The sequence below is a fragment of the Lactuca serriola genome, chromosome 4 (assembly GCF_051521515.1).
Source record: "Lactuca serriola cultivar US96UC23 chromosome 4, Lser_US96UC23_V15, whole genome shotgun sequence".
NCBI lineage: Eukaryota > Viridiplantae > Streptophyta > Magnoliopsida > Asterales > Asteraceae > Lactuca > Lactuca serriola.
In genome coordinates, this window is record NC_136411.1 from 44,908,565 (window position 1) to 44,927,882 (window position 19,318).

The following is a 19,318-nucleotide window of genomic DNA, read 5'->3' on the forward strand; positions in this document are numbered from 1 at the left end:
AAACTTGCCCTCAAGTTTTGGAATTTAAAAGTTGATTAAAAGTTTAATTAGGAATGTTAAATTCTAAAACTCTAGTATTGTTTTGAAAAAGTTCAAATTACACCCTTATGGTTTTATTAATTAATTAAGGTGTATAATTAAAAGAGGTTTAATAAATCCATACAAGTTTAGGTTTACAATTTAATTGAATTAAAAGTATAATTGTTAAATTTGACCACCTAATATTTTAAAAGTGTAAAATACACCCTATACTATATATATAACATTAAAAGTCTAACATTATATATATATATATATATATATATATATATATATATATATATGTATGAGTAAAAGTCAGTCTTACCGTTAGTAGGCCTCATTCACGAAGCTAGTCTATAAGGGGTGTTTAAGGAAATTGCCTATAAAATGGCGATTGAATGGGTATCCACTCTTACCCACTGCACTCTTGACTAGTGGAGGGTCGTTAGCCGAACGGGTAGGATAGGACGAAACCTTCCATTATAAGTATAATGAATTATTAAAGTAACTAAATGTTTTCATAAAATTCCCAATCTTAGTTACTTAGGCAAAAGTGAATTGATGCAATTCCATGAAATTACACTTTGTGCCCTTGCAAAGACGTTAGTGGAGCGTGTGTGGTTTACCGGCACACTAAATGGTTCTAAGCAAAGGTAGCAAAGGGTGACTCAATGTTTGTCATAGTTCGGTGTAGCGTGTGTGGTTTACCGGCACATCGAATAGGTGACTGTAACATATGAGGGCATCATGTAGTTTGCATGGTTATTCACACCCGCTTTCTGATCCTCGGCATCCCAGTCACAAACAAGAGGGGCATATCGAGATTTAAACATGCCATTGAAAGTACAATGAATCTCAAAGGATCTAGGAGTTTTCATAGATTTAAAACTTAAATTTCTTTTTCGTTTTTCGTGGTGGAAATTAGTGAATCGTCATTCACTTACCTTCAAATATTTTGCAATTAGGGTTACGGCATCCCTCTCCCGAGTTATAGAATATTGTGTTGGGTCCTAACCTTAGAATCTCATTTGGGTGATTTACTAAGGACTCAATCAGTCAATTAACTTGAATTCATTTTCTCCCGCTTTGTAGATGTCAAAGTTTGACAACTATGGTCTTCTTAAATCCCGTGGAACAAGCATTCCACATGAAGATGATATTCCACGATTCGATCGAGGAACAAGAGATCATGCTTCACTTCCTCCTCCTCCTCCAATTATTCTCCCTAACCCACAATTTCAAAGGCTTGAAAAGTTCAAGATCACTCAAGCCCTTTTGGCAAGTAAACATAAAGAAGGAAAGCCGGTGTGTGCACACGTCCTAGGGATGAAGTCACACATTGATAGGTTAATAATGTTGGGATTCGTTGTCTGTGAGGAAATAGCTGTTGATTGGGTTCTTCAGTCACTTCCTAACTCATATAGTGAGTTCGTAAGAGAGTACTATATGATGAACCGCGACGTGACCCTTATAGATCTCACCTATATGCTTATTGCTGCTGAATCAGCAATGGTTTGGCGCAATAGAAAAGCAAAATTGATTGGTGAATCTGCCTTCAAGACCTCTATGGATATAGACAATGGCAACAAAAGACATGCTATGATCGAAAAGTTTGATCATAAGAGAAAGGTAATGTCTGAAGTAGTTCCATGTGTTGTTCCAAAAGAGTCGATTTGCTTTTATTGCCAAGAGAAGGGGCATTGGAGACGAAGCTGCCCTATTTACCTAAGAGATCTAAGAGATGGGAGAGTCGAAACGTATGGCTCTGCTTTAGGTAAAATCCATTGGCTAACTCTTTTAAGCTTCTATTCTAGATTCTTAATATATAATGTGATAAGATTACAATTGATGTTTTGTAGGATCAAAGAAAAGAAAGGAAGCTTAAGGGAAGAAGTGAGCAAAATCTAACCGTGAAGGAATGGATTTCGATCGCATTTCTCGAAGATTAGATTCTTGAACTACTACTTAGAGTTAGAATTAGATTTCTAAGAAAAATGTATTAGCATAGTTTTTCAATGAATTGCATTGTAAGGACAAATTTTTTCCGCAATAAAATAAATTTTGATTTTATATTATTTATTTATCCTTGCAATGGCGTATATGAAAACTTAATGTTTGAATGTTTATATTATTAGCAATAATGGATTTGGTTCTTATTATGTTATTTATGGAAAGTCGAGAATTTACCAAATAGGGAGAGTTTCTCATCGCCCAAGTTTCAATTGGACATAAATTTGGAATCATGCAACTTGGTTGCACGATGAATGAGAAATTTCATATTTGGAAATTAGACTAATTCGTTGACAAGGTGTCAAGTGAAGGACTAGGAGATCGAGTACACAAAGTTGTGTGTTGATCAAGTTCACCATAAGAGTAACAAAGATATTCGTCATGATTTACTAAAGGTTTAGTAAATATGATTATACTTACAAGATTAAGTGTAATTCTGAATTAATTGAAAAAGTTTAAATCAATAGCAGAACGAATAAGAAGAATCAAGTAGGCAGAAAGATAAAAGTTTCTCCATTCTAAGAAGAAGGGAGAGTAGCTATTATGCTTTATGATAGGTATTAATGATTAAGAACCATATCTCAATTGATCCTCTAAGTGAGTCTTAGTACAATTGTATGTTTAAGAAGAGGAATCAAGGATTGAAGAAATGGTTAAATCAATAAGTCAATCATACTTCGTTCCAAAACAAGTCTTAAAGTTAAGATTGTGACATTGAGTGAAAAAGTATTAAGAAGGTTTATAACATTCATCAAATGTGGAAAGTTGTGATGTCTTGGATAAGACAAAGACCAACTAAGACCAATTTATGAAGTGTTTTGATAAAAACTACACTAACTCTTGAATATTTGTTTGTCAAGAAATGTTTATTGACAAGAGAATCTTATATGTCATGGAGTCAGTGGGAGTCTTAAAGGTCTTGAAAGGTTTCAAGAACAAATCAAATAAACCTTAACGATCATCACTAGCACACGAGTTGAGGTTTACAACCTATCGTGTTGACATTATTTTGTTTCTGTGCGGTTCCAATTGAGTTAATTATGCATGTGAGTTTTATGAGTTCTCATTTTGAACGCATAAAAGGCAAAGCACCTTAATCAATGAAAGGTACATTAATAGGAAAATGTGAGCTGCTTAACTACTTGGAAGACATGGTGGGCAGCTGTGTTACCATAAGGCAAGAAATCAAGATTAAGAAAGTTCGATCCATATGAGTTTAAATTTGTTGTAAACTTTGGTTTTAACAAATTCACATGGATAGGAACACATACATCGTTTAAATCTAAGTGTCATAAGATTTCCTCCTTCATGAAAATGATTGTGAGCAAATGCTTTCACTAAAAAAGATTTTAAGAAGATAGTGATTGTAAAATTGCATTCTCAAATTCGATTATGGTTACGGTATCCCTTTCCATAATTTGAATTGTGAGGTTTGGCAATTAGTCTTAATTGTTTAGACACACATATGAACTATATATGGCAAAGGTGTATAAGTTCAAGAAGCCTTGATAAAAGATTATCAAAGCATTAAGTACTAGAAACATGACTTAAGAAATTCAATAGGTATTGTTTTTCTGAAAGTTAGGCTGTTTCTAAATACATGTCGAAGCTAGTGAGAGCATAAGTGTTATGTTTTATAATAATCATCATGATAGTGGGAGCATAAATGTTATGATTGTATGATTATTAAGGCACGTATTGCAAGTTGGCAATATTAATTATAGAAAACAAGAGTTATACCTTGCAAAGTTGTAAGGGTTGTAAAGTTGTTTTTGCTATAATTAAGGGAGAGAATATTATGCTTCATTTCAAATCTAAAGGTTTAGGTTGAGAAACGTTAATAAATTTAGTCAAGGGTACATAGTGTGTTCTTAAAATTTCGATTATGATTACGGCATTCCTCTTCACAATTCGAATTTTGAGAACATAGCAAATAAAACATTATGCGTCGTGTCCCATACGCTTCGGGTATAGGATCGATTGCAAATGCTTTAATGTTTAACCATTCTAAAATTTTCCAAATGTCTAACGCATTTAGAGGGAAAAAGGACTAGAATCGGTTTTGACTAAAATAATTAAACAACTATCAAAGGACAATCCAAAGTTCGATGAGGATTGGTTGCTTGTGAGTAGTTGGAAGCATGGTATTGAATGGACCATATCGACATTATTAAGAATAGAAAAGATTCTATTAAGAATAAGTTGTCATATGGAAAATATGGAAATGTGTCCATATAGGGAATTGAATATTGAAAATCTATGTCTAGATTAGAAACTTTTATGCAAAAGGATGTTCAAAGGAATGTACTTTGAGTGAGAGACATCATATCTAAGGAATTGTCTTGTAACAATATCCGATAGAAGACTTTGTAATATCATTGGTAATAGTCTTTGTGACTTTGGTGCAGTGACATTACGAAAGGATAGTTGCATAATATGTTAGAATCTAGCATATTCTATAAGTAGCAAGAATTTGATATTCTTTCACTTATGGAAAAGGATTTGGAGTTGTGAAATGAGAAAGATTGGAAATGTGTTCAATTTGATCTATTTCACAAAGTAAGAACCATAGGTAAACATTGTGTGCATGCTAGGAGCATGAGACAAGTGTAATAATTCAAGTAAGAAGTTGATTACCCGAAACGACATATAATGAGTAATCAATATGGTGATAAATAAAAGGTGTTTTATTTATGCTCAAAGGGTTGAGGCCATATGGGATTAGTATTATTTTTGTGTTTCACATTTGCATGTTTTGACTTCCAGAATAATTGAGTTTATTAAGAATAATCGAATTATTCAAACGGGCCACAGTCGTTCATATGTTGGAAGTAGATATGAATGAAGATTGTCATGAATTGGTGTGTGGAATGTCTAAAAGAGTATTAGACATAAGCAAATGTTTGTTGCAACGTTCATGAGTGCTTATGAATATGAATTTGAGCATTGGATTAAACCCACGCTCACTTGGATCACTCCATGAATTGTATCACGAGTGATTGGTGAGACGATAACATCTTATATTCTTGAAACCGAGATGTGTGAGTTGTATCTTGCAAATCGGTTGCACATTGATAATTTGTAAACGCACCAGTAATTTGGTGTTATAAAACATATTATTGTGTGTGATTCGGTTAGTAAGTGCAAGCGAGCATTGTATCAAAGTTTATCCGTTCCTTTCATCCAAAGTAGGATAAAAGCGATATCTTTGGGCCCCTCGATGATTTTGTGATGACAAACGTAAATGCTCGGCCGGGCTAGGGCTAATTTGATTTGTTCAATTAGTCAGTCGTCATAAATCGGAATCGAGATATAGTACAAAGAGAATGATTTGAAATCATATCTCATATGATATCTATAATGGAGGAATATATGATCCCTTATCTAAGGACACGCGTATCTGAGAGGATCAGAGTTGACAGTGGCTTTGGAAAGCTACGATTGCATATCAGGATCTGAAGTCATACGCAGAATAGTTATTAGACTTATCCAAGTGGGAGACTGTTGGATTAGTGTCTAAGTCCATAACTATTTTGGTATGTACTTGACCCGATGGTGCATGGTCCTTTTGGGTTGCCTTCACCAAAGCAACTTGATAGGATGAATTATGGAGAGAAAGGATTAAATATGATTTATTAATATATTATGGGAATAATATATTAAAGGAGAAATCATATTGTTTAATTAATATTAGTCAATAATTAATTGGTAATTAGTTTTGTGACTAAAAGAGATTAATTAAACTTAAGGGACTGAAATTGTAATTATAAGATAATTGCAATTTGGGCCATGGATTGCCTTTTATTATAAGGTGGACGAATTCTATGGGGGAAGCCCATATGAAATCGTCCAAGGCCTTATGGAAAGGGCTCCATGGGTTGCTTAGGGCTTAAGCATCCAAATTAGGGTTTCCTTGTTAGATAACCCTAATTGCCTCACTATATATAGATCCCTTATGCCTCAAAAACGTGGACATGACTCCTTGTAGGGTTTTCACACGGTTTTGGCAGCCTCCATCCTCTCTTCTCTTCATCCTCTTGCTTATGGTGTTTGTGAACCATTAGAGGAGTGACACTTGTGACTCTAAGCCTTCCAAAGTCAATTCAAGGAGGAATTGGGATTGTTATTGCTACATAACAATCAAGGTAATATCATAAACCTAATTATATGTTAATATTGATTTCCATATGCTAGAATTAGGGTTTATAGTCTTGGATTCAAAGCATGTACAATAGAGAAACCTAGATCCAAGCATTAAGGTTTGTATGAGCACATAGGATGTCTTATGACCAAAACCCATCACAACAACCTTATCAATTACGTTTTGGACACTCACAATCCTTAACATAAGGTACTCTCTAATGTACTCAAGGCATGTGATAATTGGTTGGTCGCGTGCTTTCTTAATTTTATTATTTATGGTCTCACACAAGTTATTCGGAAGCCCATCACAATGAGCCCTCCCTACAGTATACTCCCTCCGTCCTAAAATAATAGTCCATCTTTCCTTTTTGGTTTGTCCCAAAATAATAGTCCACTTCTAAAAATAAATAACATTTTTACCAAAATACCCTCTCATTATTACTTAACCAACTAAGCATTTAATGGAACATTAAATGCAAAGTAAGGACAAAATTGTCATTTTGTTAAATAAAGTTGGTGGTAATTAATGCTTTTCTTAATTTGTGTGTTTTTTGTCTGTGGAAAATAATATTGGGACGGAGGGAGTAAATAAAAAATTATGTGAGAAAGTGAATCATTAGGTAACAATTAACCCAAATAAATAAAACAAACCTGTGAAGTGTGCTCTAGACCAATGTTGAGGTGGAATAAATTTGACCCATTTGTAGCAATCATTGTTTAGCTTTCTTAACTCTTCCATAACATGGTTGAATTCTTGTATTGTTGTTGTACTTGCATAGTTCCACAACATGTCCTGAAACACCTTTCCCCTCCACATTTTCTTCATGTTTTCATGAATGTGTCGCAGACAAAACCTGTGTTCTGCACATGGATACAATGTACCAATTGCTCGCAACAAGCCCTGTACAAAAAGTAAACAACATTAGATGTAATGTATACAATGTACAATAAGAACCAAGTCCATTGAAATTACTTACCTTCTGTCTGTCAGATATAAAGGTAAAGTTGGAATTAGCTTGCAAATCAATGTCATCACCCAAGCACCTTAAGAACCAAGTCCATGAATTTATATTCTCAACCTCTACGACAACATATGCCAAAGGATATGTACAACTAATTATTTCCATCAAGACCCTAAACATAGTGAAGGAGTTAGTAATTGAAATAAAATGGAATAAAATGACACAAGATATGTGTTTACATCTTACCACTGCTGTGAGTATCATTCCAGGATAAGGCCCTTTCATAAAAGTCCCATCCAAACCACGGTAATCTCTTTTACCAGCTATAAAACCTTTCTTTAATGGCCCTAGACAGATGTAGATCCGTGTGAAAGTTCTAGTCTCATAAGCTGGGTTTGTCTCACTTACGACCTCTATCTTAACTGTTGTCCCTGGGTTTCGAGTGAGAATTTCTTGAACATAGTCTCGTAGTGTAGTATATTGCCCTGCATAATCGCCCCTTACTTGATTCAATGCTTCTGTTTTAGCCCTAAATACCTTCATCTTTGAAATATCTACTTGGTATTCACGTTGAAGTTGTTCTTGTAAAGCTCGTGTAGGGACTGTAGGGTTGCTTTCAATTTGCTACACTATTTTTTTGCCAAAAACTTGTAGGTACAAGCTTTCACATTTCTTGTTTGTAGACATCTATGCTCTTTTTCATAGGTCTTGATCTCCCAGTCAACATCTTGTTCCCACTTACTAGCATAAAGTACCCATGGACACTTCTTTTCTTCACTTTCTTTATTGCTTTGACTGGGCCCACATGGATCAAGTTGACCAAGGTCTGGGATAGTACCTTTACAAATAGCTCTCACTCTGTTTTTGTCATTTTTTATGAAGTCTATTTCCCTCCTTGTCTCCACATCATGTTGTCTTATTGCATCTTTCAATTCTTCAGATGAGGTGAATTTTTTGTACACATAGAATGGATCACTAACTCTTGCTTCATTGTTTTCCATTGCCTTCGAATTGCCTTAATTGATTTTCTTCTCCCGTTGCTCCCACCTTCATCAGATGATGACTCATATAAGAATACCTCATTGTTTACAACCTCAATATCATCAATTTCCCTTGTTTCTGTTTCCTTGACATTTGACCCTCCAAGATCACCCACCCACTCTATATCTTCATCAATAGTTAACAAAAACTCATTCATGTCTATCTCAGGTTCATCTAGGAGGTTATCTAAGTCTACTAAGAACTCACTATCATCACTATCATCAACATCATCTCTATTGTCATTTTCATGAGTATTCCCTCCAGGTTCTTCATTTAGAATTTCATCAAATTCATCAAATATACCTTGTGTTTCACATTGGGCATCAATTTGGTCAGTTTCAGTTTCTGTTGTTGGCACAACATCTGCTTTACTTGATCCAATACAATCCCCTGTTTCAGTTTCCTTCCATTCCAAAAATAGCCTTTTACTACATGAAGGTTGATTAACGATTTCTTCTGTCCTAACTTTACTAGGGGTAGATGACATTGTATATGTATGCAACACTGTTTTACCATGTTCAACATAAACTTCAATCAGTTTATGTTTACCCACGTATGTACCCAAATGGTTAATGTCACTGTCACTAGCCAATGCAAACAACCCAAAGTCCAAATTTGAAAAAGGGTATTTTAAAGTGGTAATAAAGCAACTTACCCTCCTCAACACAACTTAGGGTCTCCATCATCTCATCAATATCGTGTACACAGAACTCATCAATGTCCAATAGATCAATGTATCTTTCTTTGCCCTTGACGTACCTCCTTCCAGGAAACTTCGTAAACTCTCCACCATAGAATAATCTAATGGAGAAGATAGTTGGATGACCAGTTGTAAAAGAGAAAGCTTCAGCTTATTAGCTTGAAATTTGTAAGTGATAAATTTAACTTTTGAAAATAAAGGGTTACCGTAATGTTTTTCAACGTCTATTTCTTCCATGTTTGCTCTAATCCTCCAACTCACCATTGTTGCTTCGATGATTCTTGCAAAATTTTGAGGAGTTAGGGTTTCTACTCAATTTTGATGAGTTACAGATTAAGTGAGAGAGAGTGTGTGTGTGAGAGGGAGGTGATCGTAAAATGATCGGAATGAAGAAACGATTGGCATTGCATTTAGGCGCCATGTATAAAATGACGAAAATACCCCTCATGTGCGAAGCACGTGGGGGACTTAACGTTTGGAATTGTGGGGGACTTAACGTTTGGAATTGACGACTAACGGACCCGGAGACCAGGCGGGTAATAAAAAGAAAAGGTGGGGATGATTCGAGTGCAAAACAAAACATAGGAACCAAACGCGCAACTTTAGCCAAACCCCAGAACTATTTCACTAATTTGTTCTGATAAGAAAACAATTGAAAATTTAGGTATTCTGAATCTTAAAAAAGTCAAAATCGAATTTACCCGATCAAACACCGCCAAGACGTTGGCCGTGTTGTTAGCGAATCCTCCGGCGCAGTTAAGCAAGGGTGTTTCTTTCCGTCGACCACCAACCGGCGACCGGGAAAGCATCATTTCTTTGTATATATACACAATATATATGGCGGCCTTGCTTCGCAGGGGACTCTCTTCGTCGACAGTTTCTCGTACTCTTCTCTGCAATGGTACCTTTTAAAATACTTTCCTAGTTTCCTTTCCTTGTACGTTTATCATTCCATTTCTTCAAAAATTCAAAATTGCTACGAGCTTCGAAGTTTTCTTCGAAAAACTTGCAATCTATGCTAGGAGAAACAACAAAGTACTACAATCCGGAAACTATTGCTGGCGTTTAGTAACATAATTCATATAATTAGACTAGGTTTTACGCGATTCTTTTCCTAAGAGAAGGTGTAACTAAGAGAAGAGAGAAAGTGCATATGTTCTTGCTATGTAAATGAACTGTGATGTGTTCGTTGTTACAATAGATTTGCCCATCCATTTTTATCTCCAAATTCATCTATTTGGGATCTAACATTTTGAGCTTCACTTCATATAGGTGTTCCTTCAAGGCAATTTAGCAGTTCCACTGGTGCAGTGAAGTTTGATTTCACAGACCTCACGTAAGAACACATCATATGCACGATTATGCTTCCGAGTTGTTCAACACAAAATAGATGTTTAATGATTTTTTTCTTATTGTTACTATCTCTTTATGTGGGAATTCATACAACTTATTACATACATTATAGTCGCCCTCACACATGGTATCCAATTGCTCGAAGAAAGAAGCGCAATGTAATTCTTCACGTGGGACCTACAAACAGTGGGAAGACATATCATGCATTAAAGAAGTTGGAGCTCAGTTCTTCTGGTATCAATTTTGTTTCTCCCTTTGTAAAGATTCTCACACAAGAATCCTGCTAAAAGTTTGTGCATCTCTTTTGAATCAGGTATCTATTGTGGCCCTTTAAGATTATTGGCATGGGAGGTAGCAAAACGATTGAACAAAGCAAAAATTCCCTGTGATTTAATTACTGGACAAGAAAAAGAAGTTGTTGAAGGTGCAAAACACAAAGCTGTCACAGTAGAAATGGCTGATGTTACATCTGATTATGACTGTGCTGTTATTGATGAAATTCAGGTTTGTTATTGAGTATTTGTTTATTTTGTTACATAACGAAGTAATGAACATTGTCTTTTTAATTATATGCAGATGCTAGGATGCAGGACACGTGGGTTTTCATTTACACGTGCTCTTTTAGGAATTCCAGCTAATGAGCTTCATTTATGTGGAGATTCTGCTGCTGTTCCACTAATTCAAGAAATTTTAAGTGTCACTGGTGACAATGTACAGGTATTGACTATTGAATTTGAAATAATGTTTGTGGATGATGTCATAAATCTTAAATAAGTTGTCCCACTATTTTTCTTGTTTGTTTAGGTACAATATTATGAGAGGCTATCACCACTAGTGCCTTTAAAAACCCCCCTTGGATCTTTTTCAAATATTAGAACCGGTGATTGCATTGTCACTTTCTCACGTCATAAAATATATAAACTCAAGGTGCGTATGTATGTATGTGTGTGTGTATATATATATATATATATATATATATATATATATATATATATATATATATAGTTTCTAGAATGTATTACAAATGTTTATGTTGTGTTGTTAGAGAAAAATTGAAGATGATGGGAAACATTTGTGTTCTGTAGTATATGGTTCATTGCCTCCAGAGACTCGAACAAGGCAGGTATTTTATTTACTTCTTTCTCTTGTGTTTATAATTATATGATTCCATTAAAACTTTTTGAACTAATAATGTTTTCTCTGAAAACTTCAGGCAACAATGTTTAATGATGAAAGTAGTGAGTTTGATGTTCTTGTAGCAAGTGATGCAATTGGAATGGGACTCAATCTTAACATTTCTAGAATTATATTTTCGGAAATGGAAAAATTTGATGGATTTGAAATGCGTCCACTTTCTGTTCCAGAAATCAAACAAATTGCTGGTAATTTTTATATCCAACATTATAATACATTTTTATATATCTATTTATAATTTATAATTCAATATATATTGTAGGTAGAGCTGGTAGATATGGATCTAAATTTCCTGTTGGTGAAGTGACTTGTTTGGATCCAAAAGACTTACCCTTGATTCATTCATCAATAAACTGCCCATCTCCAATTTTAGAGGTATATTAATAGTTTAATACAATATATATTCATTTCTTATCACCATTAAAAAAACATTTTTAATGTTTTTATATGGTTATTAAAGAAAAATTATGTTTCTGATGCAGAGTGCTGGATTATTTCCTACTTTTGACCTTTTATACATGTACTCTCGCTCACATCTAAATATTGGTCTGTGCCAAATACTGGTTAGTTATTAATTTATTATTTCCTACTTTCATTTGCTTATGTTTGAAGTTACCCAACAAGCCCTTTAATGATATTCTTATTACGAAAACTGCCCTTTACTTTTGGTGTCAAAGTTCTCTTTATTTATCTTTGATTTTTCTTTCTTCAGGAACAATTTGTAGAGAATGCGAAATTATCAGCAAACTATTTTATTGCTAATTGTGAAGAAATGTTGGTATGCTTTGTGCTAAACTTTTAGGAATTTCTCAATTTTGCTAATTTTCGATATAATTTTTCTTTAATTATCGAATTATTACAATAGAAAGTTGCTGCAGTACTTGATGAGCTACCAATTTCCTTGCATGATAAGTACCTTTTTTGTCTTAGGTACATCATTTTGCCTTTAAATATATTTATTTTTGTTTTTTGTTGATTTTTCAACTTATTGAAAATTGTTTTTTTTTTTCTATAGTCCTGCTGATATGAGTGATGAAATCTTATCTCAGGGTCTCACACAGGTAATTAATTATCTATTATAATATTTAGTTTCTTTGAAATATTTTTTTTAGTTGATGATAACAAAATTTATTTTTTGTAAATTAGTTTGCACATACGTATGCAAAGAAACGCATTGTGCGACTTAGAGAAATATTTACTCCAGGCACGCTGAAAGTCCCAAAGACTCAAACTGAACTCAAGGAACTTGAATCTATTCATAAGGTTAAGCCTCTCGTCTTTTTTTTTCTTTCTTAATATTTATAAAAAATAATAAAAAACAATTTATTATTATAATGATTATCTAACACCATACTTTGTCTTATATCTCAAGGTCTTGGAACTTTACGTGTGGTTAAGCTTCCGGCTTGAAGATTCCTTCCCAGATCGAGATCTCGCATCATCACAAAAATCAATTTGTGGCATGTAAGTAATCTTAGGCCTTTTTTTTTTTTTTTTTTTTTAATTACGAAAGTTATTAAACCCTAATTTAACTTTGCGAATCTAATATTTCAGGTTGATTGAGGAGTTTTTGGAAAGACTAGGGGTTCAGAAGCCGATGCCAAAAAAGTTAAAACAATTTCGATAGCTTCAACAGACGTTTCAGTCTAATCTCTAAAATATAACTTTTGTTTCATTCGATTACATCAAAGAGAAGAACATTGAATATAGCTATTGGACACGACCACTTTCAGGTATTAAAAGCTTAACAAACAAGCAATTGTACTACTAATCTGATGCAGGATCATGTAAAATTCAATGAAGAACATGTTTTGATGCGGTTATAGTTTATCTCACATGTGTTACATTTTACATACTAGAAAAATAAACTATAAAATTCATTTGTTAATATCTTTATGCATCCATTGCTTAGTAGAAACACTGTAAGTTGTATAACACATGTTTTGCTTCTTCTCTTTAATCGATTTATTCAACTTTTTTGTTATGCTTTCTTGAATTTTATTTAGATTTAAAATTATCTTTATGTAAGTGTTTAATTAGCTTGAGTAAGTCTTTATCTCATTATAGTGACTAGTTGTAATGTAATAGTATCGCTCTTGTACAACAGTTTGAGACCACTTTAAAGTGTCTATAGGAGTTGACTCGACTCCAAGGTGTAAACCACTCTAAATATTGGTGTTCGATGTACAAGTCTTCTTTCCTATCTTCTTTACTTTCTTTTCTTGCATCTATTTTTATGATTGAGAATATATATATATATATATATATATATATATATATATATTTTTTGTAAACTTGAGTTGTGTTAAACTTTTCTCTAAACAATTGTGTTGGGGATTGTGTGATATAATTTTTGAGTTCATTCCATTAAGGACCTTCCCCCTAAGGTGCCTTTACATCTCCTATCATCACCATTGTTCAGAATGTGGAGGCAACAATTGAGATCTCACTTTCCCGATTCGACCCTTAATGGATATTACCAGTGATGGGTGGATATTACCAGTGATGGGAGGATTCGAATTAAGTTGAAAATAATGGTATTGTTTGCGAGGAGGCTACTAAGAGAACCCAATGTGCATAACGTCCTTGGAAAAGGTATAAATATTGATTGTTTGCCAACACGAGATTTGATGTAAAGCTCGGAGTATGTACTTGATGTTTTGCATGATGATCCATTTGAATTTGAAGATGTGATGGGGAAGTGTCATCATGATTCATGCATGAAATCTATGAACAAAGAGATGTAATCTCTATAGAACATACGTTTTTTTGGAAACATCCATCACGTGGGCCATTTTAAATGGTCTTTTAAATTCAAACTTGAAGTAATTTTATAAAATAAAATCGTTTTAAAATCACGTTTTGCGGATAAAGGTCCCTAATGGCAAAGTTATAATGCTTACGAGGGTGTAAGTGTGTGTAACAAAAGTAATGAATAAAATACCTTAATTTAATAGCTTACAATCATTACATAGTAAAATTACAATGTCTTCTAAAATATCCAAGAGCTAATATTGTCTTTGGTCTTCATAATTTTTCAAATTAAGTATATATCAAAATACAAGTGTTATGATTGAAAAGCCCGATTTGGTGCAAATTTTTCGAGAGAGATGGATGGTTGTGATCGATCCAATCCCAAGTCCTCCCCCCCCCCCCCCCCCCCCCATGATCCTTAGGATAAAACCTTTTGAGAAAAGACATTTCAAATTATAGCAAATCACAATACAATATAAGATGACATTTTAACAAAAAGGAAGTATACAAACCTTATAGAATGCTACTTATAAAAAATAACATTCTAGAATGCTACTTACAACCCTTTTATAGGATATTCTAACAAAGTTTAGGGATCCAAAGTCCAAATTGCCATACACGTCAACCTATCATCTATGAATGCACAAGTAAGACGCTTAAAATAATTTTAGTTCAAAACAAGAGTTTTCCCTAAAGAAATAAATCACTTTTAAAATAGATTTCAGGAATACACAAAATCCTTATAGTATGTACATTTTACATAAGAAGTATAACATATCAAATAAATCAATAAAAGCATCAAAATAGTTTTAGGGACACATACTCTTGGTATAAACTTGTTTGATTAGGTGTCTAAGCTCATAACTATAATTGATACATACTTGAATTGATAGTAGCACAGTCCTTTTGGGTTGCCTTCATATTAGCAACTAGACAAGATGATTAATCGAGAAAGAGGAAGAATTTATTAATTTGATTAATAAATTGGAATGAATGATTTATTAATGTATTATGTAAATCATATAGTATTAGTTAGAAATCATATTATTTAATTAATAGTTAATCATAAATTAATTGGAATTAATTTTAGGATTAATTGAATTAATTAAAAGTGAAGGGGTTTTTTGGTAATTTAATGATAGTTGAGGAAAGAAGCTTGAGAACCCTCTTTAGAGGCTTGGATGAAAATCTTCTATAGAAGCTCTAGAATTTTCGTCCAAGGGCTTTGGATGGAAGGGATTAGGCTTGCTTGGTCCTTAAGCAAAGCAAGTAAGGTTTCCTACTCTTAACCCTAGCTTTGGCTTTAAGTCACTTCAGTATATAAAGACCCATACCCTTATGAAATTCGGCCACTAGAAACACTAGAGAGTTGTAGCCAAATTTTGAAGCATCTTCCTCCCTCTCACATATCATCCTCTTGCTAAGTGTGTTTGTGATTCATTAGAGGTATTACACTTGTGGTACTTGCTCTCAAGTTTCAAGATCTACAAGGTTTTTAGATTGTTGTTACTACACAACAATCAAAGGTATTTTTCATAAACCTTATTTATATTTTTTGATTATTATCTATAGATCTAGGGTTTACATGATGTTGTTCATATGGTATGTTCAATTTGAGAAGACATAGATCTTATTAGGGTTGCATGCACACATATGATTGTATGTTTATGTTAATCCCATCAAAAACCCCCCTTAGCTTGTAGACGATGTGCTACTTAACTTCCAATGATGTTTTTGTAACTTCGTGACACATAATGACAAAATATTATAATTAATTAATCCATAAATATACTTACATGGCCTAACCAAAACGTCTAAGCTCAAACACTTTATTTTATTTGTAACGATCACGTTTCTCGCAAGACATTTCTTAGAAAATATGCAATTACGTCAGTCGATGATGTAATTTTTCTTGTGAATTAATGAATAAAAAAAAGTATTCAAACATAATATGTGTTTATATGAATGTGATATATATATATATATATATATATATATATATATATATATATATATATATATATATATATATATAATGTGCGTGAAAATCGAACGGATATTATGTGTATATGATATTTGTATAAAAAATTATTTTAAAACTTAATAAATAAGGCAAAATAAACATCTAAAAATAAAATATTACTTATGATAAATAATCTAAACAAAAGTCGTAGAGGTCATGATCACGAGCCTGTACATATAAAAAACGCCTAAACCTGAGTTCATATAAAGAAATTATGATTTTTTCTAAGTTTCACGTTCAACCCGATACAACAATATATGTTATAAAAAGTGAAACGAAGATAAGTTGCTTGTTAGAAAAAACAATCTAAACGAAAGTTCATGTCCTCGTAAATACAAGACCTTTGATATAGAGAAAGTTGAGAACAGACTCTATATGAAGGAGTTATGAGTTTTGCACAATCTTTTATAGTGTAATCTTCATAGACTGTAAAATTAAAATAGAATGAGAATTAACTGACAAAGTCTAAATGAAAGTCGTAGTATTCGTCGATACAAAACCAGGGATATAAAAAAAAAATCGAAAATGGAGCTTGTATGTGAGAGATGTGATTTTTTGAAATTATGAGAATACTTGTGTCTGCCACATGCAGCACCAGGTTCTAGCCTTGTCGCCAAGTTGAGGCGCAACACGCTTGGCAAAAGGCGTGACACACCCCCTTTGAAAACAACCTATAAATAACAACTTAAACACTCCTTATTCTCCACACCTCTTACTTCGGGTTTCTCTCTCTAAAATTCTAACTTTTTGGAGTCTCTAAGTGTTCGCAATGAGGAGTTGCTATAACAGAATGCCTAACATAAAGAAGTGTTAGGCATCGAAGTTCTGTCCGCGACTTTCCGAATTTTTGTTAGAATACTCTGTAAGTTAAGTTGCACTTACTACGCTTTAAGTGTAACTTATATTTATATTCATAGTCGATATTATGAACTTATAAATAAGCACTACTAGAAAAACAACCTTTTACGACGCTCATTGCGCGTCGTAAAAGGCTTAGACGACGCGCAGATGCGCGTCAAGGAAGGTCCTGTCATAAAGAGAGACGACACACATTTATGACGCTCATTTACGACGCGCAATTACGACGCGCGTTTACGACACGCAATGCGTATCAAGGAAGACCTTGTCATAAAGAAAGACGACACGCATTCGCGTGTCGTAACCTTACGACGCGCGTGTTAATGACCCGCAATGCGTATTAAGAAATCCCCTGTCAAGAAAGGCCATGTCATAAATGAAGATGACACACATTTTTGCGTATCATAATTTTAAATGTTTAAAAAAATATATTATTTATAGATTTACTTATTTTCAAATTAAATTTGTATTTAATGTTTCATAATAGAAAATAAAATATCATATACAAAAAATAGAATCCATTGCATAAATTTAATGTCATACAAATAATCGTTCCATGGAAAGATAAAAAAAATCAATAGAAGTTGTAACAAACATTTACAAACTAATAGTTCTAATAACCTAATGTGTGCCTCACTGTAAACAAGATTTGTGCTGATTTTTTTAAATGTGTGCCTCACTTGTCTCCACTCTCCCTCAGTAACACCGCTCATTGACTCTAAATGTATGAACTTGCTCAAAGTATCTATATTGCCTACAAAAAAAACATAACTACAAAATAAGTGTGAAGATGGATTAATACAGTGTAAGAGAAGTAAAGAACCTTGAGCTTCCTCCAATAGGATTCATGGGTAGTCAGACTTGATACACTTTGCAACACGTATATCTCCCAATGCAAGATCAACATTAAGGTAATGGGGAACAACATCACCTAAAATCATATAATATTTATATACCCCTAGACTAGATAGAGCTTTGCTACAAATAACAACCTACTTTATTTAGTCAATTTACCAAACCAATGTATGGGAATGGAACCTGCTTTACTTTACTCTCTTATGGTATATGAACAGGATTAGGATTGGCTGTGTTTGCTATATTTTGGTAGAGGGCATTCATTCATTCATTCTCATGTGTTTTGCACATAGAAGACATTCGATTTAGATGAGAGCTTTTTGGGTTTCGATGATAGACTAAAAGTTAATAAATGAATGAATGAATGAATGAGGATGACCTTTGATCTAAACTGAATAGCTGGATCGGTACTTCGGGAAACAAGCCTAGCAAGTGGAAGCATCTCAGCAATTTCAGCACGTGGAACCTCAAGCCTCATTCTCCAGCGACCCATAGAAGATATCACACTCCCTAAATGACCAGCCATTGCTCTTCTTAGTAAGTTCCCTTTTCTTGTTTCATTTCCAGCTCGTGACCCGGGCAACACGTATTCGCCTTGAAGCTCATACTGGCTATTGCTTTGTTCCAAAACAACCTTCTCAACAGTTATCTGAACCAAACTAACATTAAACTATCAAAGGGAAAACTAAATATATAACTATTAGTTGAAACAAAACATCTGATTTAACTCAACTACTAACCACATCCCTGCTCCATCTATCAGCCAAGTCTAGAGCTTCGCCTAACACACCGCTGAACCGTGGATGTAACAAAGAAAAGATTCCATGGCCCCTTCTTTTCTGGAAATTAATTAAGTTGCACTTCTGCCTGAAACAAAAGGAACAAACAAACCACTTAAAACCTGCTAGATACAATCAACAAATTTACCAACCAACAAAACCCCACCCAACTAATCCTACTTAACACTACAATCCTCCAACCATTCTCTACCAAGTGTTACTATAGTGTTGACTAGACACACAATAAGGGAATGAAATTGACCACTAAAAATAACCAAAAAGAAAAAGGATAAAGAAGCAACTAGTTTCTTATTTTCCCATCAACCGTGTGTGTGTCCGGTCCTGATAAATGATGTTTAAACTTTTTTACTTTGGGAGTGGAAAGGAGGACGAAATACATTGAAATGATTATTACATGCTGAAGGAATAGGAGTTGTTGCAGCAGCTGCAAATTTTGAAATGAACACATAAATGGTAAGAAAAAATCACGGCAAATTCTTATACAAACCAAAAGAAAACGTTGTTATATCAATCTACCAACCTTAACTTGGATATCTCTTTTCTTGTTTATAAAAGTTTTTTTTGATGAAAAGTTAGAAATGGTAATGTTGTCAAAGTCACATTT

The 19,318-nt window shown here is 33.7% G+C and overlaps 1 protein-coding gene across 1 annotated transcript; it reads left to right on the forward strand.

Annotated features, from left to right (window-relative positions):
• Nucleotides 1–9,540: 9,540 nt before the first annotated feature.
• ATSUV3 (ATP-dependent RNA helicase) lies at nucleotides 9,541–13,247 on the forward strand. The gene is made up of 16 exons (XM_079038658.1): nucleotides 9,541–9,778; nucleotides 10,150–10,213; nucleotides 10,343–10,464; nucleotides 10,544–10,734; nucleotides 10,807–10,947; nucleotides 11,035–11,157; nucleotides 11,276–11,353; nucleotides 11,444–11,612; nucleotides 11,687–11,799; nucleotides 11,907–11,987; nucleotides 12,137–12,202; nucleotides 12,290–12,354; nucleotides 12,440–12,485; nucleotides 12,571–12,687; nucleotides 12,797–12,888; nucleotides 12,979–13,247. Exons 1-16 carry the CDS (start codon nucleotides 9,715–9,717, stop codon nucleotides 13,049–13,051), a joined length of 1,605 nt encoding a protein of 534 aa, XP_078894784.1. The 5' UTR covers nucleotides 9,541–9,714; the 3' UTR covers nucleotides 13,052–13,247.
• Nucleotides 13,248–19,318: the final 6,071 nt, after the last annotated feature.